A 25602-nucleotide genomic window follows, 5' to 3' on the forward strand; every position below is an offset into this window, starting at 1 on the left:
CCGTACATGAATGTACGTGTGTACAGTACCTATTAACTCTAATTATGATGATTTGAAAGTTCAAAATGCTAATGTGACCTTAACCTTTGAGATAGTGTGCAACACATCGACTTGATGTGGTAGACATTTGTGCCAAGCTATTTCAAAGTCCCTCAGTGTATCACAAAGTTACAGTCCGGACACGAATGTAGCGGGGACAAACAGACAGACGGACCTAGATAATGTTGATGTTTACAGTTGAAGACTATATATAATTCACCAAGAACAGAGGACTGATCAATTGTGACTGATTTACTATAGAACAAAGGGTACGAAAATAAACTGGGCCGAGACCATAAAAATACTGTACATACGGATACTGTACGGCACTGTATGAGATATATCCAATCCATTGTTTACTTTCACTTTGAAATTTGACGACCGGCAAACGCAATGGTAAATATAAACTCGTTTTTCCTTTGTTTAAAAGCAAAATTATATTATTTATATTCTTTATAAAAATGTGTATCATTTTATTTCTATTTGAGTTACTAAAATCGCTTACAGAACAAAATTATATGCTGAAAATACCGTAAAATGAATGAAGGATTCGTACCCTTATATTTTCGATCTTGATTGTATGTTAAGTTTTTTAAATGTTGACTTAATTTCAGTCGGTTACATTCCATACCGATTTAGGTGATTTGAAGATAGAACTTTTCTGTGAACAAGTTCCCATAGCTAGTGAGGTATGTGTTCTTTTTTTCTTCTTTTTTTCCTGGTTTTGTTTTCTGAGACTGCTTAATGACTACATGCATGGGGTGTTACAAAATTAAAAGATTGTACAGCCTCCCAAGCCCAAGGTACACAACTCACCCAATAGAATATAAAAAATGTTATTTTTAAACATAAAAAACTCGATTGATTCAATTTCATCTATTTGTGAAAGAGTCTGGTGATTATCTTAATCAACATTAATTTTAGGAAATCAGAATAACTAGAATAAACAGTTATCCCTGTTTCTCATAATATCAGGGTTTCTCATATTATCAGGGTTTCTCGTCTTATCAGGCTTCTGGGTTTCTTGTATTATTGTAACATACTTAAAACAGATAAAATTGGCACTTTGTAATCCAATAACGTGTCTACAAATTGTAGGGCTGATTATACCATTAGTCAACATAAATGTGACATATGCAAGTAAAATTATTGATGTTTTATAAAAATATCAGTAAAATACCAGAAAAGTATTATAGTTCAGATATTTTTGTACATACAAAAACACAAATATTTTCTATGATGGGTCAGTATTCACAAATCAAGAAAAATGATTGTGCTTTTTTCACATATGTTGTTTCCTTTCTTCGTTATGTCTAAAACTTAAAGGGATACTTTTCTGTGTTCAGGGTCAAAAATCACTGTCTTGAAATGTTATGTAAATTCATCTATGCCAGTTAAGGTCAATACAAGAAAACAGGTTACATAAGGGTGATAGTGATAAGCTAACTTAATATTGCCATAATCCCACATGTTGTAATTTTGGCCCAATGAATTGTTACATGCATAAAAAGGAAAATCAAGTTTTTACTAAAAATACAGGATTTATGTTCATCAAGTGATAAGAAAAAACGGTTAGATAATTGATATAGAAAAAAGAAAATTTATACAAAATGTATGCATTTGATTTCATCAATATATCTCAATATTTCATTTATGAGTATAATATAAACTTAAATAGATAATTTATGATGTCTTGTTGGCAAAATATTACATTGGTAATGAGGATATAAGTCACTGATGCAGAAGAGAATATATTTTATTATTTTCAGAATTTTCTTGCATTATGTGCCAGTGACTACTATAACAACTGTAAATTCCACAGAAACATCAAAGGCTTCATGCTACAGACAGGAGATCCTACAGGTATTCTCACTGGTTTTTCTTACTTAATTGGAATTAAAGAGGCATTTTAAGCCTCTTGATTTTAAGAAAAATATAGCTATAATTTGCTTGTTTTGGAAGTAAAAAAATTTAAAAAACAGGGTAAGTTTGTTTTTTTGTTGTTTTTTTTTTGGGGGGGGGGGGGGAACTATGATTTTTAAAAGAATTTGATTGGAAAAAGGACTTTTTTATGGGCCTCTCTTTCTGAAAGTAAAATAAATTCTGTGTTAGCATGTAAGGTAATTGTTCATCATAACTGAATGTGTTTTATAGGTACAGGTAAAGGTGGTAACAGTATATGGGGACGTAAGTTTGAGGATGAGCTAAGAGAAGGTCTTAAGGTAAGGTATCTGTTTGATATGATATTTAAGCCGCGTCATGACAAAACCAACATAGTGCGTTTGCGACCAGCATGGATCAAGACCAGCCTGTGCGGATGATCAGGATCCATGCTGTTCGCTTTCAGTTTCTCTACTTGTAAATAGAGTTGGTAACCAAACAGCATGGATCCTGATCAGACTGCAGGGATGCGCAGGCTGGTCTGGATCCATGCTGGTCCCATACACACTATGTTGGTTTTGTCATGACGCGGCTCATTAGTAGACATTGAAATATATTGAAATTGATCTTTAATAGATGTATTTCTATCTTTAGTTTTTATATCAAATCAAAACCAGTGAAAGAATATAGTTCTTATACTTTTATGCAAAACATGCTGGGAAGAAATTTTGTCAGTCACAACAAGGATGGCTTATTATTTCTTATTATAGAGTTTTCAGATTGCCTTCAAATTGTATAACATTTTAATAGTGACTGATTTTGCTCATGCACTTATGAAATTTTTTCAGATTGTCTTCAAATTGTATAACATTAGTGACTGATTTTGCTCATGCACTTATGAAATAACATGTTACTGCTAGTAAAGTGCCTTAATTATGAGATCTTTTGGTGCTCTAGAAGTGTCAATCATCATTAATGGGCGGTCTTATCAAAAATGCCGACATGCGTACATGACATACTGCGAGGTAATTGTAGGCAGAGTTATTTAGGCAGGCAGTCATTGACAAATTTGCCAAGCAAGCAGCAGGGGTAAAAACAATCATTTAATTGACAGAGAAAGGTCACACATATTATACATGTACCAATCATTGGATTAGTGTCAACAGTTCTTGTGTATTACTAAATTGTCAGGGGAAAATCGTTCTTTCAATTGGCAAGAATGATAAACTTACAAATTTAATTGCATAAAATTGGAATCGTTCTTTTTGCAAATAAGTTCCGGATTTCTTTTTTTTACCCCAAAATTTTTCTCCGGAACGACTGTGGGACAGCCAGTTAATTTTCTTGACAATCCTGGACATCCGGGACATTATGGCATGTATGCCCATTACCCAGAATCTCAGTTTTTATAGTTTTATCTGCAAGATCTGTTTGTAACTGCTGGATTAACATTTACAGTTAATGCTACACCAGTCTGCACATGCATGCTATCTGACAAGGTTTTATACTGTAGGTAGCTCAATTTTTGTATAGAAATCCATTAATCTTTAATGGACTGTTTTAAATTCAAAGCTAGACAACTGTTATGCAAATTCAGAAGGTTAAAGGTCAATATTGTCTTGTTATTGCAGCACAATGTAAGAGGAGTTGTATCAATGGCGAACAATGGGCCGGACACCAATGGTTCCCAGTTCTTCATAACATACAGTAAACAACCACATCTTGATATGAAATATACAGTTGTTGGAAAGTAAGGGCTATACATGTATTTATATAATAACTTTCAAATCATGTACCATTGTTTCTTTTTAGCTCACATGTCACAAAGTGACAGCGTGAGCTTTTGTGATCGCTTTTGTGATCGCTTTTCGTCCGGCGTCCGGCCGTAAACTTTTACTTTAAGTGACATCTCCTCATAAACCACTAAGCCAATTTCATCCAAACTTCACAGGAATGTTCCTTTGGTGGTCACCTTTAAAAATTGTTCAAAGAATTTAATTCCATGCAGAACTCTGGTTGCCATGGCAACCAAAAGAAAAAACTTTAAATATCTTCTTTTAAAAAACCCAAAGAGCTAGACCTTAGATATTTGGCATGAAACATCTTCTAGTGAGTGTCTACCAAGTTTGTTCAAATAAAAGCCCTGGGGTCAAAATTGGCCCGCCCCAGGGGGTCATTGATTTTCCATATATGCATATAGTAAAAACTTAAAAAAAATCTTCTTTTAAAGAACCCAAATAGCTAGAGCTAAGATATTTAGCATGAAACATCTTCTAATGGGTGTCAACCAAGTTTGTTCAAATAAAAGCCCTGGGGTCAAAATTGGCCCCGCCCCAGCGGGTCATTTTTTCCCTATATGCATATAGTAAAACTTAAAAAGTCTTCTTTTAAAGAACCAAAAGAGCTAGAGCTAAGATATTTAGCATGAAACATCTTCTAATGGATGTCTATCAAGTTTGTTCAAATAAAAGCCCTGGGGTCAAAATTGGCCCCGCCCCAGGGGGTCATTGGTTTTCCCTATATACATATAATAAAAACATTAAAAAATCTTCTTTTAAAGAACCAAAAGAGCTAGAGCTAAGATATTTAGCATGAAAGATCTTCTAATGGTTGTCTACCAAGTTTGTTCAAATAAAAGCCCTGGGGTCAAAGTTGGCCCCACCCCAGGGGGTCATTGATTTTCCATATAAACATATAGTAAAAACTTAAAAAAAACTTTGTTTAAAGAATCCAAATAGCTAGAGCTAAGATATTTGGCATGAAACATCTTCTAATGGGTGTCTACCAAGTTTGTTCAAATAAAAGCCATGGGGTCAAAATTTGCCCCGCCCCAGGGGGTCATTGATTTTCCCCATATGCATATAGTAAAAACTTAAAAATCTTCTTATAAAGAACCAAAAGAGCTAGACCTTAGATGTTTAGCATGAAACATCTTCTAATAGATGTCTACCAAGTTTGTTCAAATAAGAGCCCTTGGGTCAAAATTGGCCCTGCCCCGGAGGACATTGATTTTCCTTATACGAGTATATTCTTCTTTGAAAAAACCCGAATATCTAGAGTTTAGATATTAAGCATGAAACATTTTCTAGTAAGTGTCTACAAAGATTGTTTAAATAAAAGCCCTGGGGTCAAAACTGGCCCTGCCCCAGGTGTGTAATTGTTTTTAACTATATGTGTAAAGAAAAAACTTAAAAAAATCTTCTTTTAAAAATCCCAATGAGCTAGACCTTAGATGTTTAGCATGAAACATCTTCTAATGGTTGTCTACCAAGTTAGTTCAAATAAAAGCCCTGGGCTTTAAACTGGCCCTGCTCCGGGGGCCTATGTACAGGTGAGCGACTTCAGGGCCATCATGGCCCTCTTGTTTAACTCCCCATAGAAGGATGAAAATTGTTTCAAAAAATAAAGATTTTGTCAAGTTTACAAATATAAAAAGTGATTATAACTCATTATGTTATTACATTGAACAGAATTCACCTATTCTGATTCTGTATTGCCTTAGATATGACTGACGGATTTCTTAATTAAAAGCTTTCATAACTTTAAAAATCATTGTAGGTATAAACGTAATATTATTTTATGAAAAGCAAAACTTTTTATGACACTAAATTTGTAACAGACCAATGTTGTTTCAAACAGAATTGGATGACAAAGTAATAGAGTTCCAAACAGTGAAAAAGAGTCTGAAATAACTAAACAAGTTTAAAGTATGCAGACTGGACTGGCTCTATTCACAACTGCTTGTGTTGGTCTTTCTATTTAAGCCACTCAAGTGATGTTAATTAATGTTTGATTCTTTGATGTAAAGTTTTGTTACAATGTTATACCAATTAAATAATTCTTATTACTTTTTTAAGGGTTATAGATGGATTTGAAACGTTAGACGACTTTGAGAAACTTCAAGTAAATGAGAAACATCGTCCGGAGCGAGATATCTACATACGTTCAGTCACAATACATGCAAACCCAATAGCCGATAAAGACTACAAGACGCAGAGATGACACGCAAAATTGTGACTTTTAAAGCAATGCTAGAAAGTGTATCATGTTTAGCAAACTGTGGGGAATGATTTGGGATCTTGGCACGCCAAATTAAACATGTAAATGGACAATAATATGGTGCACTTGATAATGACTGGTGGTGAATCATTATTATATTGCATGTTTGTAACACCAATTCTAATTGGACGATTGTGATGTTTATATTATCAATATACTCTGCTGCTGTTAATTTATGAATTATCTTCAAGTTTGATAAGGCAGTATAATAAATTGGTTATTCAGAGTTGATTGATTATATGGCCATCTATAAATGTTAGTTTGCTATATAACTTTTGTTTAACACCTTAGATGATTATATGGTCATCTTTAACTGTGAGTTTGCTATATAACTTTTGTTAAACACCTTAGGTGATTATTTGGCCATCTTTAAATATTAGTTTGCTATATAACTTTTGTTTAACACCTTAGGTGATCATATGGCCATCTTTAAATATAAATTTGCTATATAACTTTTGTTTATCACCTTTGGTGATTATATGGCCATCTTTAAATATTAGTTTGCTATATAACTTTTGTTTATCACCTTTGGTGATTATATGGCCATCTTTAAATATTAGTTTGCTATATAACTTTTGTTTCTCAACATAGGTGATTATATGGCCATCTTTAACTGTTAGTTTGCTATATAACTTTGGTTAACACCTTAGGTGATTATGTGGCCATCTTTAAATGTTTGTTTGCTATATAACTTTTGTTATAACACCTTAGGTGATTATATGGCCATCTTAAATTATTAGTTTGGTAATATTTTTTGTTTAACACCTTAGGTTATATAAGCTCACAATAGTTAATGTTGAACTACATAACCTGTCGCTCTGCAACTAGTAAACAAGTGAATGGTGAATTTACTATGACATGCATACAAAACTTTTTGATATATATTGTAAATTCAGCAGTAACTTTAAGGCTTTGTGTATTTAATTAGCAATGAAATAAATGTATTATATCTGTGAAAGTTGACACTGTTAAAAAAGTTGATTACTATGCCAAATGTATCCAGTCATATCAAATGGGTTAAAAAAAGATTTTGATGATATGAACAGCTTACAGTGAATGTAAATTGATTAACAGAATCACTATACCATGTTTGCAAGGCTATATACAATAAGAACGGACCGCATATTGTGGTGTAAATTATATATCCTGTACCCACTTTGCATAATGTTTGTGCAACCTTTGATATACTTTTTGTATTATCATATTGGGTGATCTTTTAAACTAAATCTCAATTTTATTTACATGTAATCTGCTAGTGAAAAATTGATCAGATTTCAAGGTGTATTGAAGGATCATAACACGCGTTTTTATTTAAGTGTCAAATTTTACCAGATTGTTTTGCATTAATATTATTTTGATAAGATATAATATGACATGATATTTATAAATTGGAGAATTATTTTAAATAGTCGTTACATTACCAGAAATATAAGCCGCAATCTTCAATCCTTTAAATTTCCCAAAGTTCCTGTGAGCGCATCACAAAAATGTACAATGCTACCATGGACATGTATCTTCCTTGGGAATCTATATATTTTATCTTAACTTTTCATGTGTAAACTGGAAGTACTACTTTATACACTGTGAAATTATTAAATGCAATAAAATCAGAAATACAGCCTTGTTGTTTCTGAATTCTCCCGTTGTACTCCTTATTTTAAACTTCCCATAGTTTACACTTTGAATGCTGGGAAAATGTTTATGCTGTTCAAAGTGCCGTCTGCTTTTTGAATTTTATTATTTTTCTCAAAATTTAAAGCAAAATTTAGGTGGCTTAAACAAGGGGAAGAAGTACACCTGTATGATATCTTGCCAAGCTGTTATCAAGGGTACTAAAGTTTCGTTGTCAAACTTCTAAAATTTAGCCGACAATAATATACAGTCACTCATTCAAGACATCATTACTTACGAAGGGCTAACATTTCCTTTTAAGCATGGTGTATTTTGTAGGAAAGATGCAACATTAAAGCTGGTGGAAGTAGAAAGGGTTAAGGGAATTACATGTACATGTTGTATCATAAAATTGTAATTTATCTCTTACAAAACTCGGACGAAATATCATGTTGTTTTACCTTGCTGTATTTTCTGCTGATTATTTATATACTAACTAAATATAAAAGGGAAGAAAAGAAAAAGTTGATTCGCTTGGGGTTTGAACCCATGCCCTCCAGTTTCAATGCAGTCAACAGTAATTCTAGGCTTTCTAAATACTCATCAAAGCTTAGGTAGTGCATTAGGGGAGTCATACCTTAATTGATATACAAAATCTGGGGGGAGGTTAACATTGTATAAGTTTTATGGGTTCATGACCTCAAAAGTCTTATCAGCAGGATAGTATTGAAACTTTGAAGTTCATTTAAACATCCCTAAAGTTCACTTTTAAGAACTAACCAGTTTTAGTGTAGCATTCTAGGGAGGCTCTAACGCACAATGTCTGGTATCTGGGTTGACATATGTTAAATTTCGATAAAAACCTGAGCCTGGTACAAACTTGATGCATTAATATTGCAGTTAAAGGGGGTTGGGGGTGGGGGGCTGAGATTATACCTGTTCTTCATAATTTCCCATAATATCCAGCTACGATATTGGTAAATATGTTTAATAGAAAAAACAACACTTTCATAAATTTACACTTTAATCACATTATTATAACAAAACCTGTTGTTTTTTTTCTCCAAAGCATTATGCATATTTGCATAAGAAAACTACAGTCACAGCTATGTTAAAATAATGAGTAACATTTTGCTTTACATGATATATAAAGTTTGCAATACCCCAGATTAGTTCAAATCATATTTCCTGTTTCAGCGCCACATAACCTATATTGTGTTGGTGTGCTGTAAATCAAAACTAAACAAAAAAAGTTACTGATATAGACTTTCATGACATCAGTGGTTTAACAATTCATGATGTCACATGGTAAAATCACTTTTCAGCCAGTTGACATAACCAAACGGACATCATGCACATACTGGGTGTCGTTTTTGATTAAGAAATGTCCATCTTGAATATTGATATGTTTGGTTATAATGTAATAAACATCCGAAACACAGTGTTATAGAATAAAACGTTCACCCAAGACATGTCCACAGAGTTGAGTTTTTAATTGAGGTGAACATTGTATTGTCAAGGAAGTGAATATTTTGTTCTATAGCCTGCGGTGGGATATAATATTATAATAATAACCACTGCCACAACCACGAAAGTTTCATAAACATTTAGTTAAAAAAAATATATGGAAATCAACAACCATATTTAACTTCAATGATCTCCCGAGAAATGCCCAATGTGATCTTTATATACTTGAACCTTTAGGATGACTGTACATTATGTTACAATTTACAATATTCCATAAATATGGTATGAACCCATTACCTGTATATCTTGTAATGGATTTGCCCTGATTTATATTTGGGACAGTCCATTAGGATTTTCAGGGATTTCAATATCAACATACATAAACAGACCTTGCTGCTAACATTGTAAAGCCTGATCAGATTTTCAGGGTTTCCTGGCTCTATACTGATGGAAAATGCTAATCACTTTCATTGCCAGCTGATTAAGTGTTTAAGAAATGCAAAAAATTATTTTAATCCAAATAGAAGTTGATAATCCATGAGATTGTCTGCATGTTTTAAGCAAGAATTTATTTCAAGCCTACATTTTCCAAATATCTTTTTTATTGACTTACATGTAAACAATGCTTTCAAGGATGTCAAGGCAGACTAACAATTTAGTTACATTGAAAAAAACATACTTGTATGTCAAAGCTCAGGCATTTTAATTGACTTGTATGTATTAAAAAAATCCCAGGATGTCCAAGTTATCTGAAGGATAAAAGAATATTTGAGACGCGCCAGTCAAAACCAACATAATGGGTTTGCGACCAGCATGGATCCAGACCAGCCTGCACATCCCTGCAGGCTGGTCTGGATCCATGCTGGTCGCAAACCCATTATGTTGGTTTTGTCGTGACGCAGCTCATTTATTTATATTATAATCATTTATGTTGGTTTATAGCCTTAAGTGATAAGTAACAAAGATATATCGAACACTTCCTCTTTTACAATGAAAGAAAATTAAAACCGATATAGCCCCGGGCATGATTTTACTGGTGATTTTTTTTAATCAAATGATTTGATGATGTAATATTTGACATAACAAATGACATTTTAAATGATAAAAGGCAGTATTCAGTCACAAAATTATGAACATGTTATATTTATATTCATTTAAAATAAATATTTTTTTGCTGATTTGACAACATACATGTAGATGCAATCAATAACCCGATTTTTGCGACGGACGCGCCCTCAGGCGCGTTCAGAGCTAAGTCATCTACACACGGGATTTCGTCTGCTACAGTCGCGCAATGTGTCCTCAACCGATTAACAGCCCAAGAAATAGTACATGAAATTGATCCTTTAAAACTCCCATACTATGTCGGGATATCTTAAAATCTTCCATATTTAGCCTTTTCAATTTCAAATTAAGTTATCCAAGTTAAAATATGAGCGTTTATGATTGATTAAAACGTTGTAGTCCCGTAGTATTATTGCGCAATATGCAAATTACTGCCGAAACGATTTACCGCTGTCGAAAAAGTAGGACAGCAAATTATACAATAATAAAGGTGTAAGCTCTGAGTTCCAAGAAATTATTAGTAGGAAATAAATATTTTACATTATACAAAACATTATTATTAACAAATCAAAAGTTTTTCGTGACTCTAGAATAACTCGCGCATTAATAAAACAAGAACTATTTTCGTGACTCATACCGCGGGTTTAGCTGAATATTCAGCAGTTATTAATAAATTAGATTCAGTACAATGGTCAGTATAAATATCTATTTTTGAAAATTCATGTAACAAGAGAGTTTTTCAACACTTTACCACCATGTAGTCTTTCATGGTAAACTTTATTGAAGTAACTTATAATATCAGTTCTACTTCTGATTCTTGTGGTTTGTTTACATATTTTTCTAGGTCACGATATGAGTTTACCTTCGCTATTCTATAAATAGATTCTGCTTTACCTGTGCCGATTTTCGGACAGTAGGGAGTACACATTATACATGTTATAAACCAGCGGATACTTACTTTGTTCTTAGAAATTCTATACAATTGTAAGAAGCAAACAAGTTGAAAATGGAATTTAGTGTGAAAATGAAAAGGACAACTAAACACTGTAGTGCTTAAGTGACATTTAAATTAAAATAAAAACGATGTGCTCTGGCCTTTGTAAATAAAAAAAAAAACACTAAAAAATACACTATTAATTGCTGATGATTTTAACCAAAAATATTTTTAATGAGACGTACATATCCAAGAGAAATAAAAAATACAAATGACTTATATTTTATTGTCTGTATGTCCACTATGTTAAAACACGAAGCAATTCTAAATAACATTCTCACATGTATAATGTATTATGCTTGAAGTTTATTTGCATCGTTTTTTAGAAATATTTCGTTGACAGTTTTTTTTCTATTTACATATCATTTCTTGGAATAAATCGATAATGACACTGATTTACAAGTTTGACCAGAGTTTTTAGGCATAAATTTCATTCTGTATTTAAATGCTTGAAAAAAGAAAATCTGGATTATATCAGATTGGGACACAAAATGTATTGCTCTACAAATCTCGAACTTGTATGGAACAAATTTTCTCTGTTATATATTTTTTTTTTTTTTTTTTTTTTTTTTTTTTCTAAAAAAAACCCCTAAATGTCTCTCCGGTTGCATGTCCGTCGCATTCAGTGCTGCAGCACTTTGATTGTTTTATGGTAAATGTTTGTTTATGATAAAGGTAGAAATTATCTTAAGGTGAGATATTGCCAATATTTGCTAATTTCACTGGAAGAAATATAGAAATAAAAGAAACAGAAATATTCCTATTGTTTTTTGGTAAATTAAATCAATGAAAAACAGGGCTTGTAAATATAAGGAATAAAGCCAAATTTTTAACCTTTAACCATTAGCTTGATTTCTAAATGAACTTGACCATCTACTATTTTTTGGAACTGCCCATTATCATTCACTCAAGAAATCACGATGAATATTAATAAGATTTGTCCTGTTTAATGTTAACTTTACAGTGAATTTTCATCTTAAAGGAATTAATTACTAATATTAAGTTATCTTAATTGAACAGTTAAAATCTGTAGTCATTAGGGAACTGTACAGTGTAGCCTAAATTTATACTTTTGCCACAATGCCAAGTTTTTATAAGTGATAGTACACATATAATTATGAAAGAAATCTGTATAATAATGACAAATAAACTCTGATTATATAATGTGTTAACAATAAAATTAAAAATTAACATATAAAATAGCAATTCTATTTTTCAATAAAACAAAAATAACATTTTATATCATAAGGAACTTTTTTTTGGAAAAGGATTAGGTTATCATAAAGAACTGTTGTTTTTTTCTGGAAAAGGAAATACTGTTGCCATTGACAGTTTATTTTGGGGGCATTTTCATAATTTCCAGACACAAATTAGCCAAAACTATCATTTTTTTCAAATATACATCAACTATTGATCAACAGAAAAATATCAAAGAAACAACCATATGGTTTCTTGTGATGACAATTTATTATATACATATGGATATGGCATCCAATACAGTGTGAAATGTCATGAAAGTTGTCAGGCAGTACAAATCTATTTCTATGGCAGTAGTTGAACCCTGACATACTTTTCATAGACAACTAGTATCATTCTATATAAATAAGTCATGGCATATAAATGATCACACGTTTTAAGGTTAAAAATATGGCTTGGTAATTTTGCACAAGAGCTTTTAAAACAGAGTCCAAGAGCTAAAAATACCTAGACCTGAAGAATAAATACAGAAAGACTTTTAAACAAAACATTCAGCTGATACTGATGTCTCTGATCATTCCAGCACAATGGAAACATATGTCATGATAAGATGTACAAAATGGGACCATAGAATTTGATGGATGGACGATTGATGAAAATGTGGGCACAGTCTAAAACATGGCAGCTCATTTTGTAGATAACCAGTCCAGTAACTGAGGTGTGTAGTAGGAAATAAGAATATCAGCACCTGTAAACAAAACAAGTTATGATTATATTTTATTTGATAATGCTCAATGAGTCATACTAAAATTCAACAGTTAGATATAATTCATATCACATTGTATGAAACCTAGTGATATATATAATTTCTGTCCCCAATATATTCATTGAATGACGTAGCACCACAGAAAAACATTATGGATAAAGATCTTCATGACATAATTGCAAAATTATAAATCAATGTCTATACATTTCAAAGTTTACATATTAAAACTTTCTCAAATTCTTAAATGATGTCAAGATTTGGTTTTAGAGATTTTTCATTTTGGAAACAAAAGCAAGGAATATCAAATAAGTATTAACAAACTTTTGAGATTTTAAATTAATATCAAGACAAAGCGTGTATAAATAGAAAGAGATAACTATAATTCATTCGAGAAAATTGTGTTACAAGGTCTTGGATCAAATAATACGGTCAATTAGTGTCCATATTTGTCCTCCAAAGAAAATGCTGTATTTCTAAAAAATCCTGTACGTTAATTTTCATAGAAGAACAAAAGTTGATACTATATCAAATTCTGTTCATAGCCAACTTCTATTTTTCATAGTACTTCATAGAACCGCAGAGAAGTGATAATGTGAATAATAATGAGGCAAAATAAAGCTTAACACTAAGTATGTTAGTACATATCTGTAGCTGTTCTACAGAAATTAGAAACATTCTCCTGTCGCTATTGCTCCATTCTTAAAATATTCACAAATGACTGCCATAAAGATAAGCACAAACAATACATACCTGCACGCCTCATACATGATAGAACTTCTAGAAGTGTGGTTTGTAGGTTAAATGCCCCAGCTTTAGCACCGTGATATAACATAGCATATTCCCCGGACACTTGGTAAATGGCCATTGGATGTGTGGGATACTGTAATAAACCAAAGTAAAGATTATAACACTATTATGATATGATTTATGTTATTTTTTTTTAACTTGGTTTTTACGCCACACCAACACAGTATAGGTCATTTGGCAACGTTCCAGCTTTACTGGTGGAAGAAGACCTCAGGTGCCCCTCCAGGCATTTTTCAGGCACAAATGGGCACCTGAGTAGAACCACAGACGTTCTGTAAGCTAGCTGGATAGCTTCCTCACATGAAAGAATCCAAAGTCCCTGTTGGGATTCGAACCCACAGCGGTGAGGGGCAGGTGGTTTGATTTATGTTATAAACCAGAGTAAAAATTATAACACTATTATGATATGATACATATTACCTCTAACATTTCAGAAATAAATATCTGGTTCTTGTTTATTTCAAAATCTAAATTCATTTTGAATAGGTCCTATTTCAGAACACAGAAATTCAGTTCGATTAATTTTAACTTTATTGAGATGTGAAGTACATAATCTTATGACAAAGTTTTAATGTATACGAAATTAGATGTTATATAGAATTAATAATTCTTATTGACTTGTGTTTAATTTTTATATAAAATTTTTCAATCACGTGTTTGGATACCTTTGTTTTTATGGATTTTACAATGTCTAAGTATGCAAGGCCGGGTTTAACCATCAGAATATCAGCACCTTCTTGTACATCTCTGTCCTGTAAAAATATTACACAGAAATTTTTATATGTGTGATATTGATGAAGACCATTATTAATTGAAACATAAATCTCGAAAAATATTCCCAAACCTGTCATGTCAAAAAAACCCTTTAAATCATGTTCAATTTGTAAAATACATAGTGAATGTTTTTACTGCATTTTTCAATATGTGATATTCTTGTTATTTTAATTGTTACTTTTATAAAGCAAAACTGTTCATTTAGTTATATCCGTACTATTTCAGGCAGTTCCTAAACTGTGTTTCAAATTTAAGTAAAAATCTAGAGGTATGCTGCCCAAACTGACATGGAAATAAAACAATGCCTTTTCATATAATGCTTGATAATACTTTTGCTATGTTGCTTTTCATCTGATAACGAGGTTTGTATAAACAATATACATCACTGTTGTCAGTTTTTGAACTATTTCCTGTTTTTTTCGGAAACAAAGGAAGTTTTTTGTATTATTATTTATTTTTGTTATGAATATTTTTGACAAGCTATAAGACCGTATATATATATTTTTTTTGTTATGCGTTTATTTAAGGTAGCCGCTGGAAAGCCCATATGGGCGACCGTACACTCAAGTCGGGCCATCCTAGAGTGTCCTGCCGAGATTTTTTCGTCGATTTTTTTCCAGCTTAATTGGTGGAGGAAGACCCCAGATGCCTCTCCTGCCATTATTTCAGGCACGAGCAGGCACCTGGGTAGAACCACCGACCTTCCGTAAGCCAGCTGGATGGCTTCATCACATGAAAGATTTCGACCCAAGTGAGGATCGAACCTGCAGCGGTGAGGGACCTGTGGTCTCAAGTCAGCGACCTTAACCACTCGGCCACGGAGGCCCCATAGACCGTATATAAATGGTTGATTGCAATATATGTACAAACATCTGTTTATATGAAGCCATACAACCTGTCGAAAAATTTTATATCTAATAATTTAAACAGACAAGCCACATGTATATACAATAAATGGTCACCTTGGTGCAGTAAGAGGTTAACTCCTATTAGGTTAACCCATTACTACACGACAGTGATGCTCATTATTATAACATAAATTTATATACCACAGCTCTCTCTGCCAGACCACTAGATCCAGGTGGGAGCTGATAACATCTCCTGTCTCCGAAACTTGGGGCCGACTTTGCAGCATCTCTGTAAATTAAACAAAATTGTAACACTCAAATAATGATAGGCTTAAAGAGCAAAAGTCTACCCTTATATAAGGGCATCAATGTTGTCTTATTCATCAGGGATCTTATTAAAGAGAGCAATATGCCTTAGAAATCAATGTCAAACAAGTGTTTAACAGTATTCAAATAATGGATACAGGGCATGTAAGTTGTTCTACAACTGAAGAACAAAGTGCTGAGCGTGAGTAATGTGTCATAAAGGTTACTAAGCAAAAGGTAGCAAAATGTAAACAAAGTAGTATCTTGACTTCCATACAAAATACTAATTCACTATGATTATATCAATGGTAAAAGAGCTATACATGCAAAAGATAGTCCATGTATATATGGCAAATGAGCATTACTTTGTAAACTGTGACAAGATAGTACCAAAAAGTAAGAATAAAATTGGTAGCATTTCTGAGGCATAATGGACCTGTTAAACAAATATTGTTAAAAAAAAAAAACTGCAAAAAGCTAAAACATACTATATGTCACAAAATATATGAGCTGCATCACAACAAAACCAACATACAGGGATTGCCACCAGCATGGATCCAGACCTGCCTGCGCCTCCGCGTAGTCTGATCAGGATCCATGCTGTTCGCTATCAGTTTCTCTACTTGTAATAGGGTTTGTAAGCAAACAGCATGGATCCTGATCAGAGTGCGCGGAGGCAGTAGCAAAGTCTGTTTCATGGAACTATTAATTGAAAGTATTTTATAGCAGTAATCTTTCATACTTGCAGAAGTTGCTAAGTGAATAAAAGGTGAATAATCAATTTTAAACTTGTGGGTGGAGTGGACACCTAGGTAGGACCATCTCCACATAAAAAATTTTATACCATGGCGTGATTTAAATTTATGATGGAGAAAGGAAAATGAGTTAATCAGATTAACCACTGAATTACAGAACTGAAAAGCAAAATTGAGGTAATTAAATTGAAATTATACCTGAAAGGTCCGTAAAAGCTGGATGCGAACTTGGCACTGTAGCTCATCACCGATACCTTACTACCATAACCAGTCTCAGCCAGGGCTTTCTTGATGGCACCAATTCTTCCATCCATCATATCTGATGGTGCGATAATCTGACATCCTAAAAGTATTAAAATAGTCGTATATCAATGATCCAGAATTTAAACATAATTGAAGAAGTGAACTTTGTTTTTCAATGTGTCATCAGATTATATTACAGTTGATGATGACTAAGACTTTTAAATGCATTTAATGGTATGTGTTATCTAAGAACAGCTTCATGGTTTCAATAGCCATTTGGTCTGAATTTAATATTCACTCTTGAATAAGTCAGAATGATGGGCTTTCAGCAAGGGTCAGGGTTTTAAATGTTTAAGGTTGTTTAAAGAGTCTTTTAGCTCTACTCTGGACATACATATCCAGGTTATGTAAAGAAGTGAGGAATTCACTCAAGGGTCAGACCGTCAGAGACTCTCTGTATATCAGCATTATATTTTTCATAAAAATACATATAATTCATACAATATCATAAAAATATCACAAACATATTATTTCAAGAAAAGAAAGCTTAATATTGGAAATACATTTCTACCTTAAACAAGTAAAGGATAACTGACCCTGCATTAGAGAACTTTGAATGTTCATGAATTTTAACCGAGTTACACAATGTATTTAAAACTGAAGAAAATATGTTTTATAAAAAAAAAGGTTTTACCTGCTTTTGCGTAACTGACACTGATTTCAGCGAGTCTGGCTATACTAGCCTCATTATTTAATGTGCCATCCTCGTACAATATACCTGTGATGATAACACAGAGGAAATAAACAGACATGAAAAAGTATACACTCTTAATATGCCAATACAAAAGTGGGTCTTGTGTTTTATATTGCAACAGATTGCAAGAAAAAATACTAAATGAAAAGTCATAAATAGTAATAGGGTATATAAAATAAATAATAATCAATCTGGTTTCAAACGTTTTTAACATATTAGAAAGAATGCATCAAAACCAATTTTGTATCCCAATTAACAATGAACAGATTTTTTATAAATATCTGAAAAAAAGTGATCCCTCAGAGCATTAAAAAACAGTAAATTTACATGAAAATTTCATGTTTTATCTCTGATTGCTAGTTGCCGAGTGACTTCTTCTAAAGTATCTACTCACCACAATGGCCGTGACACGTGTATGGACACAGACACACATCTGCTGCTATAAGTAGATCCGGGAACCACTGTCGTAACATCTGTATTGCCATCATTGTTGGTGTGTTTGGTAGATCAGCCGCCGTTCCATTATTATCCTGAAATAAAATCATAAAAAAACGTTAACTACCACATGATATAGCATATATACTTGTAATGGAATAATTACACGTATCTTTTTTAATTTGGAGCAGTATATTAAAATTCTTAGATAGATTTTGTATGTTTAACTTTTATTACAAGACATGCATAATACTAGTAACTTTTCAACTCAGATTATGGCTTTTGTGCCAGTATTCATCCTCTTTTGAGTTGTGATTCTACAAGTTAAGTATTTATAAATTAAATCTTTATCAATGAATAATGATATTAAACTGCAAATAAAACAGTAGTGTTATTTTTTAATACATTTTGTGGGGTAATTTAAGGTCTATCTAGTCCATTAATAGGTTGGCAAGTTATCATGTCACATTTTATGAATAAACATTTAACTGTGAAGAAAATTCCTGGAGTGTACTCATTTCACTAAAGGCAACTTTAAAATATGCTTTTAAGAGGCAAAATATTAAAATATTATAATTAGAAAGACTGATCAAACGTGTAAGATATTACCTTTTGGATTTTCTCTGGCACACCAAATATAAGTACAGTTTTCAAGCCTTTCTCCACCAGAGGCTTTAAAGCTTCCCTTAGTTTGTTTATACCATAACGTGCCTGGCCCGGCATGCTGGCAATCTCCTGTATAGCGTCGTCATCATCTCTAGAAGAAAAGAAAAAAGAAAATTAATGTGTGTACTTTAACTATTATTCCTTTATAACATTCCCTAGGCTTTATATATCCCTGACACCAAAATATTGCAAATTTTAATCTAAAAGTGAAAGTAAAACAAAACTTAGCTTGAGAATGGTATTAAGTAGATCAATATCACTAACCTTGCTAAATAACTTTACCCTTACCACTCTTTATATCAATCTAAACTGTTACCACACTAAATATCTTTACCCTTACCATACTAATTATCTTTACCTTTACCATACTTATTATCTTTACCTTTACCACACTAAATATCTTTACCCTTACCACACTAAATATATTTACCCTTACCACACTAAATATCTTAACCCTTACCACACTAAATATATTTACCCTTACCACACTAAATATCTTTACCCTTGCCACTATAAATACCTTTACCCTTACCACACTAAATATCTTTACCCTTTCCACTATAAATATATTTACGCTTACCACAATAAATAACTTTACCCTTACCACTATAAATATCTTTACCCTTGCAATACTAAATATCTTTACACTTACCATACTAAATATCTTTACCCTCACCACAATGAATATCTTTACCCTCACCACAATAAATATCTTTACCCTTACCACACTTAATATCTTTACCCTTACCACACTTAATATCTTTACCCTTACCACAATAAATATCTTTACCCTTACCACACTTAATATCTTTACCCTTACCACACTAAATATCTTTACCCTCACCACAATAAATATCTTTACCCTTACCACACTTAATATCTTTACCCTTACCACAATAAATATCTTTACCCTTACCACACTTAATATCTTTACCCTTACCACACTAAATATCTTTACCCTCACCACAATAAATATCTTTACCCTCACCACAATAAATATCTTTATCCTTACCACACTAATTATCTTTACCCTTACCACACTAAATATCTTTACCCTTACCACATTTAATATATTTTACCCTTACCACACTAAATGATTAAAGATCTTAACACTTGCTACTCTCAATATCTTTACCATAAACAACAGTGAATGATCTTAAATGGACTTGTCATTTTACCGTAACCATTCATCTTTTTTAGAGCCTGGGTTAAGACAGCAATTTAGCTATGGGTTAAGAATTATTAACTATTTTAAGAAAGAGGGAGACAATTATTGATGGAGTTTTAAATTTCTGAATTCTTTGAATATGGGAATTAACAACACTTGAATTTGTGAGGTATTGAAATGAATTGAATTAGTGAATATAAAATCATCAAGAATAAATTATTTTGCTGTTAACCCTGCTTCAATTTATAATTATTGTTTCTGCTTTGTCAGTTTTGCTTGTCAAACACATTTTAAATGAAATGAAGCAAATGCAAATTAATATAATTTACCTCTCTATTTATGATAATCTCACAGTGCTATATAGCTGACTTGCTCACAGATGTGACCAGACTCCCTGATCCATACACTACGTGATATCTACTATATACATGTATTTTTCTAATTAATGCACACTGGAGCCTTTCATTTCCAAGTGGGGGACAGGGGAGTCGGAGGTTAAATTACAGCAGGACTTCTCTTAATGGAAGGCTTGTGACTTCCAAAGTCTAATACTTTTTCTCTCTTTTACCTAAATAACATGAATTTTTGCAGTCTCTGAATTCCAAATTTTGAAACTTAATTGAGGCCCTGTTACAGTACAATTTTTTTCAAATATCATCAAAATATAAAGGATGATTATTGTTTTTGCATCATTTTCTAATTAATTATAAATTCTTAAAGCATGTGCTGGGTTATAATGTGTAAAAATCTTCTTGGAATTATAGGTAACAACTATAATGTCTTGCTTAACTCAGTTATCAGTAACAGTGTTTGGTTTTTTTCTAAGTTTAAGGGATAAGATCCTTCAAGTTCCTGTGAAAAAAATTCTGCAGGTGTCACAACCAAGGCTCAATTAATCACTTTTAATAAACAAATTCTCAGTCAAAGTTTACTATAGTTAGTACTAGTTAGTACTAACAGAAAATAGTAATTCAAAGTACACTAAAAATTGCATGACTCATGATGAATGAAGACATGTGTTGTTTTTAGTTTTATATCATCAGACCCTTAACATATACACAGAACATGATTCATGTCTTAGGATTGAAAAGTACCTGTCAAGTGCTCAAAATTAGGAAAATATACATGTGGTCATTCTTTTTGTTCTAAGTAACAGTGCCCTTAAAGTACATGTACTTAAAAACAGCACATCACATTTCACAAGAATAGCCAAGAATGTTCCCCAAAACTGTTTCAATTGGATACATTGTATTTTTGTCTTAACTATTTTGAAAAAAAAATAAAAAAAATCAGTGTTCGAAATTAGCAGTAGTCCTATAGCCCCTGACTTACTGTTCATTTCTCCTCGGGCTACCAACTTTTCACAGTAACAAGCTCGACCAGGCTACTGTATTTTCAGAGGCAATATAAACAACTGTTTTGAACAAATGAATTGTGCTAGTGAAAAGTCTTTTGGGCTAGTGAATATTCCAATCTGGTAGTCCTACCAGCCTAGTGGATTCAAATCCTAATTTCTTACACTGTAATATTAATGTTAAGTCCAATTTTAAAGAAGCACGCCTAAAGATTAATGCTACATTTCATGAAAATTTTGAAAATGTATTTGAATTTGTAATATTGTGAAGTAACCAAAAGGAAGCAATTTACATATTATCAATGGCACTTACAAATTACGTAAATTGCGAAAAATTAAAGTGGTCAAAATATGCATTAATAGCCTTTACTGTGTTAGTAACAAAGTAGAAATATAAGAGTAAATACTGAAAAATCAGTCATTAATTGCACATAATATGTAAAATTTTACTTGAATCTTGAAACTGTTTACTTTTCCTTACATTTTAGTACATTTTTACAAGTTTGATTTTATTGAAATAGTTTGACTCATCTGGAGGCATGTAATTAGCTTTAAGTAAATACCTATAAGTAATACATAAAACAGAATGATGAGCTCTGAAAAAATGAAATTATTCACCAATTGGCAACCTACTTGTTTATAATCTTATCTACTCGACAATAAATCTGGTCATACATAAATAGAACAAAGTCAAGACAAGAGACTTGTAAATTGTAATCATCTTTGATATGAGGAAATGTCCTACATTTAACATTACATTCAAACGTCATGTTCTTAAGCAGTGATTTTTTTTTATTTTCAAAACAACCTGTGACTTTCTGAAGGGGAAAACACAGTATGATAAATTAGAAAAGGAAAAAAACTGAAATCAAATTCCAACAACTGAGAATTCAGTTGACCCACACATTTTATAAAATTTTCAATGTCAATTCAATTTGACACGCATTTGGTAATTATAAGAGACAGCTTTCCATCTTTCAATTAATTTCATCAATTTTAAGCTGATACAAGTAAGCTTCTATTAGTTACTGTTGGGGCATTTATTGGGGGAAAATATAGCATACATGTACCTATTGATATTACTACCGTATTTATTCATAAAGTTTTTTCCTTAGACTTACCTGTCCTTTAAAAAAAATCTTCAATTTGTTGTTTAAAAAGAAAACTTTTATAAAATTATTCTTATAGCCACTCATGAAGCTTGGTCATATCTGATACATTTTAAACTACATGTAATCACATTACATATACCTTAATTAAAATATCATTATTAAATGACAAATATTATATGTATGACACTGATATGAGGCTGATGATTTCAATGTATAAGCTGAATTCAAATCCCTCAATATTATTTATAAATACAAGTTTGATCACTAATAAACATTTGCATAATTATTTGTATGTCACATTTTTCAATCAATGATAAATAGAAGAAAAAATATTTCAGATGATCTATGCTAAAAATTACCCTCAATATAATATTCTTGCAGAAAAGTTGTTTTTTTTTTAGTTAAAATCATCAACATAGCAAAAATTCAAGTGTCATAATATTGTACTGCCCTCAGGGAGCCCATTCAAATTTTATGAATTTATTGTACCATAATTCATCAGTACAGTCCAACATTATGTGTCATCATTACTAGTAGTCATTCAAAATTAAATACCAGTATTTGGGTTTCTTTATATCATATAACTTATAATTTAGGAAAACAAGAGCTCATCCAGGATTTTTATTAAAACAGAGTAGCACAGTTAAATTAACAAAAGGTATAACACGTCATATTCCAGAGTGAGTTTTACTTGTTTTCCAGAATAGGTCAAGAGTCAATTTTGTCTGGATTTCACTATTTTTTTTTATATTACTAAACAATATGTAAGTTTGTATAAAAAACATCAAAGTCCGAGTGGTTTGACATTGGAAATTGTTAAAATTTTAGCCAATTATGTAACCAAATATTGTTAAGGGCAGAGTGGGCCAAGAAATGGCATTTGCAAACATGCATCCTAGGTAGTAAAAATCTACTGAAAAGTACAGACTTTATACTGGAAATATCTGAGTTTCAGTACTGTGTATCTATTACTGTGACACTAGCCCACAGGGTGGTAGCAAGGCTTGCATATTGTACCACATTTTAAATGGTTTACGAGAAAACAGGATACCGTGACAAGCCCCTTTTCCATGGAAATCAGATAAATGTCATTTTATCTGTTACTATTTTATTTTAGAGTATATGATTTTAAAGTTTTACAACTTCAATCATAACAGCAAAGCAGAGATCTATGTCTCTGAGCAAAGTGATGTCATCCTATCAAGCAGTTTCATTCTTTAAAATGCTAAAAATACTAACATAGCCAGTAAATTAATTTATTAGCATTATGTTCTCCAATCTCCTGGAATAGAACCCTACATGTATGTTAATATCATTGTATACATGTATATTATAAATTGTAATGTACTACAAATGTTATTATAATAGTATGCCAACCGACCAGATATACCACCACTTTAATTACAATTATGTAATCAAAGCTGTGTTAATATAATTGTGCTCTGGTAAATGCAAATTGTATGACTTAGTACCGTGTTCCAAACAATGGAAACTACCAACATCACCAGTGTGACCACCTGAAGGTCTAATCCAAGGACCAAAAATTATAGCTGGTTAATGTAATGGATCAAAACATTCACATATAAAATTTTAGTCTTATCTTAAAGGTTCAAGTCAGTGTTATGAATTCTAGTCCCGGGGCTCTGTTGCAACTATGTGAACTGACTATATAAAACAATGTCATTTCATCTGTTAAAATGTGTCACATTTGATTATGTTTATATTAATAAATTTGTATGCATTTTAATCTTCAAAGAAACCAAACGGTTTTATCATGAATTGTTCTATTCCAACAGGAAATAATAATACAGGTGAGATTTTTTCGTACCCCACCCACCTATCAAAACAGAAAAACACAACTTGTTTACTTACGTAATGAATATTGGATAAATAAGATTTTCTGCCGTAATTGTTGTATTTGTGGCCTGCCATGACCTCAGAACTGGATGATGATATCCACTATGAAGTAAAACATGGTCGCACATCTTCAAAACAGATGGTAATTCAATAGTTTAATGTCACGTTCTAAATATCACGACTTCAGCGGTGTTCCTAACCTGTCAAAAGAACGACCAATCAGCGTCGAGTAATTGACGTCATAGATAAATTACAAGGAAAGCCCTTAAAATTATGTATGGTGGGGCGTAAATACTATCATACATGTACAATTCTTATTTCGTGTTAAATTTCAATGTTTCTACTCTATTTACTTAGATATTTCATTTGCACCTTTACTGTGTTACAAGAAATTACTGCAAGACTTATGCCCCCATAGAGGTACCGCTCACTATAATCTTAAAAACTATTTATAAATCACAAAGTCTACATATTTCACATATTGATGAGTTATACAAGTTTGCTTCTTTAAAAAGAAGCCTGCGAGAGGTCTTTTTGCTGCTGTGGAAAATTTGTTTAATTCGAAAATATTTGGAGATATTTTTGCATAACAGACACAATGAATGTTTATAAATTAGAATTATTAAACAAAATATAATTTATTATATATATTGCAATGAAAGTTTGTTTTACATTTCATCTTTTTTAATGTTTTAAAAGATTATATGCCGGAGAAATGGACTTTTTTCTTGGCGCATTAGGGACACTTTTTCTACAAAAAAAAATAGTAAAATTACTTAATGTAAATTAAATGATATATATCATTTACATTTGTATTTTAAATTCAGTTCCCTTTGTAGAAAAATTATATATATATTAAAAGTTTTTTCAAAATAAAAGTTTCTTGTAAAGTTCAATTAGCAAATTTTCGGTCACTGTTTTGTTAAATGTAAGGAAGCATTTCTTCTACATTTTCCAAAACGAGTATAAAGTATGTTAATCAAACAAGTTTACATAAAAAATGTTGATATCATTTGATTGGAATAAACAGTTAATACTGTTATATACTGTTATATACTGTTATATACTGTTTATTGGAATAAACAGTATATAAAGCTGCATGCCTCCAACCACAATATTATAAGAAAGTCAAACTTGAGATAAAATTTGTGCCATTTGCCCCAAAAAATCTCCCTTTGCGTTATTTAGATATACCGGTTCAATACACGGTTCACTCGGTCATATAATATGTTTGTTTGTTTCATTGTACGCCTTTTCCCAACAGTATTTTAGTCATATAGGCGGGTAGTTTCCTAACCATCGTTCCTGGAGAGTAACACCAGTACTAGACAACCTTCCTCCGCGCTTAACTAACAAAAAAAAGCATCGCCCGGGGATCGAACCCACGCCAGAGAGTTTACTGGATTATAAGTCATCGACTCTAACCCCTCGACCACGAGTGCAT

At 32.0% G+C, this 25602-nt stretch overlaps 2 protein-coding genes across 2 annotated transcripts; one reads left to right on the plus strand and one right to left on the minus strand.

Moving 5' to 3' along the window:
- Window positions 1-309: 309 nt before the first annotated feature.
- On the plus strand, window positions 310-6940 carry LOC132741572 (peptidyl-prolyl cis-trans isomerase-like 3). Its single transcript, XM_060729775.1, has 6 exons — window positions 310-435; window positions 654-728; window positions 1809-1902; window positions 2194-2261; window positions 3552-3670; window positions 5778-6940. Exons 1-6 carry the CDS (start codon window positions 433-435, stop codon window positions 5920-5922), a joined length of 504 nt encoding a protein of 167 aa, XP_060585758.1. The 5' UTR covers window positions 310-432; the 3' UTR covers window positions 5923-6940.
- Window positions 6941-11923: 4983 nt separating this feature from the next.
- LOC132741573 (delta-aminolevulinic acid dehydratase-like) lies at window positions 11924-24382 on the minus strand. Its single transcript, XM_060729776.1, has 9 exons — window positions 24174-24382; window positions 18611-18758; window positions 17961-18096; window positions 17507-17590; window positions 16768-16912; window positions 15710-15797; window positions 14552-14638; window positions 13830-13959; window positions 11924-13061 (listed from the first exon to the last, which is right to left on the minus strand). Exons 1-9 carry the CDS (start codon window positions 24284-24286, stop codon window positions 13000-13002), a joined length of 993 nt encoding a protein of 330 aa, XP_060585759.1. The 5' UTR covers window positions 24287-24382; the 3' UTR covers window positions 11924-12999.
- Window positions 24383-25602: the final 1220 nt, after the last annotated feature.

The sequence above is a fragment of the Ruditapes philippinarum genome, unplaced genomic scaffold (genome assembly GCF_026571515.1).
Source record: "Ruditapes philippinarum isolate M1 unplaced genomic scaffold, ASM2657151v2 ctg1149_1_1_1_1, whole genome shotgun sequence".
Lineage (NCBI taxonomy): Eukaryota > Metazoa > Mollusca > Bivalvia > Venerida > Veneridae > Ruditapes > Ruditapes philippinarum.

What these genes read in the sequence shown, in the direction of transcription:
- LOC132741573 (XM_060729776.1), bottom strand. Translation starts at nt 24,286, where the DNA reads ATGTGCGACCATGTTTTACTTCATAGTGGATATCATCATCCAGTTCTG. An exon ending in GTCTGGCAGAGAGAGCTGTG is followed by an intron (nt 14,639 to 15,709) that starts GTATATAAATTT and finishes ATATTTTTACAG; the next exon opens with GACAGAGATGTACAAGAAGG. An exon ending in ATCATGTATGAGGCGTGCAG is followed by an intron (nt 13,062 to 13,829) that starts GTATGTATTGTT and finishes TTTTGTTTACAG; the next exon opens with GTGCTGATATTCTTATTTCC.
- LOC132741572 (XM_060729775.1), top strand. An exon ending in AGCTAAGAGAAGGTCTTAAG is followed by an intron (nt 2,262 to 3,551) that starts GTAAGGTATCTG and finishes TTGTTATTGCAG; the next exon opens with CACAATGTAAGAGGAGTTGT. An exon ending in AAATATACAGTTGTTGGAAA is followed by an intron (nt 3,671 to 5,777) that starts GTAAGGGCTATA and finishes TACTTTTTTAAG; the next exon opens with GGTTATAGATGGATTTGAAA.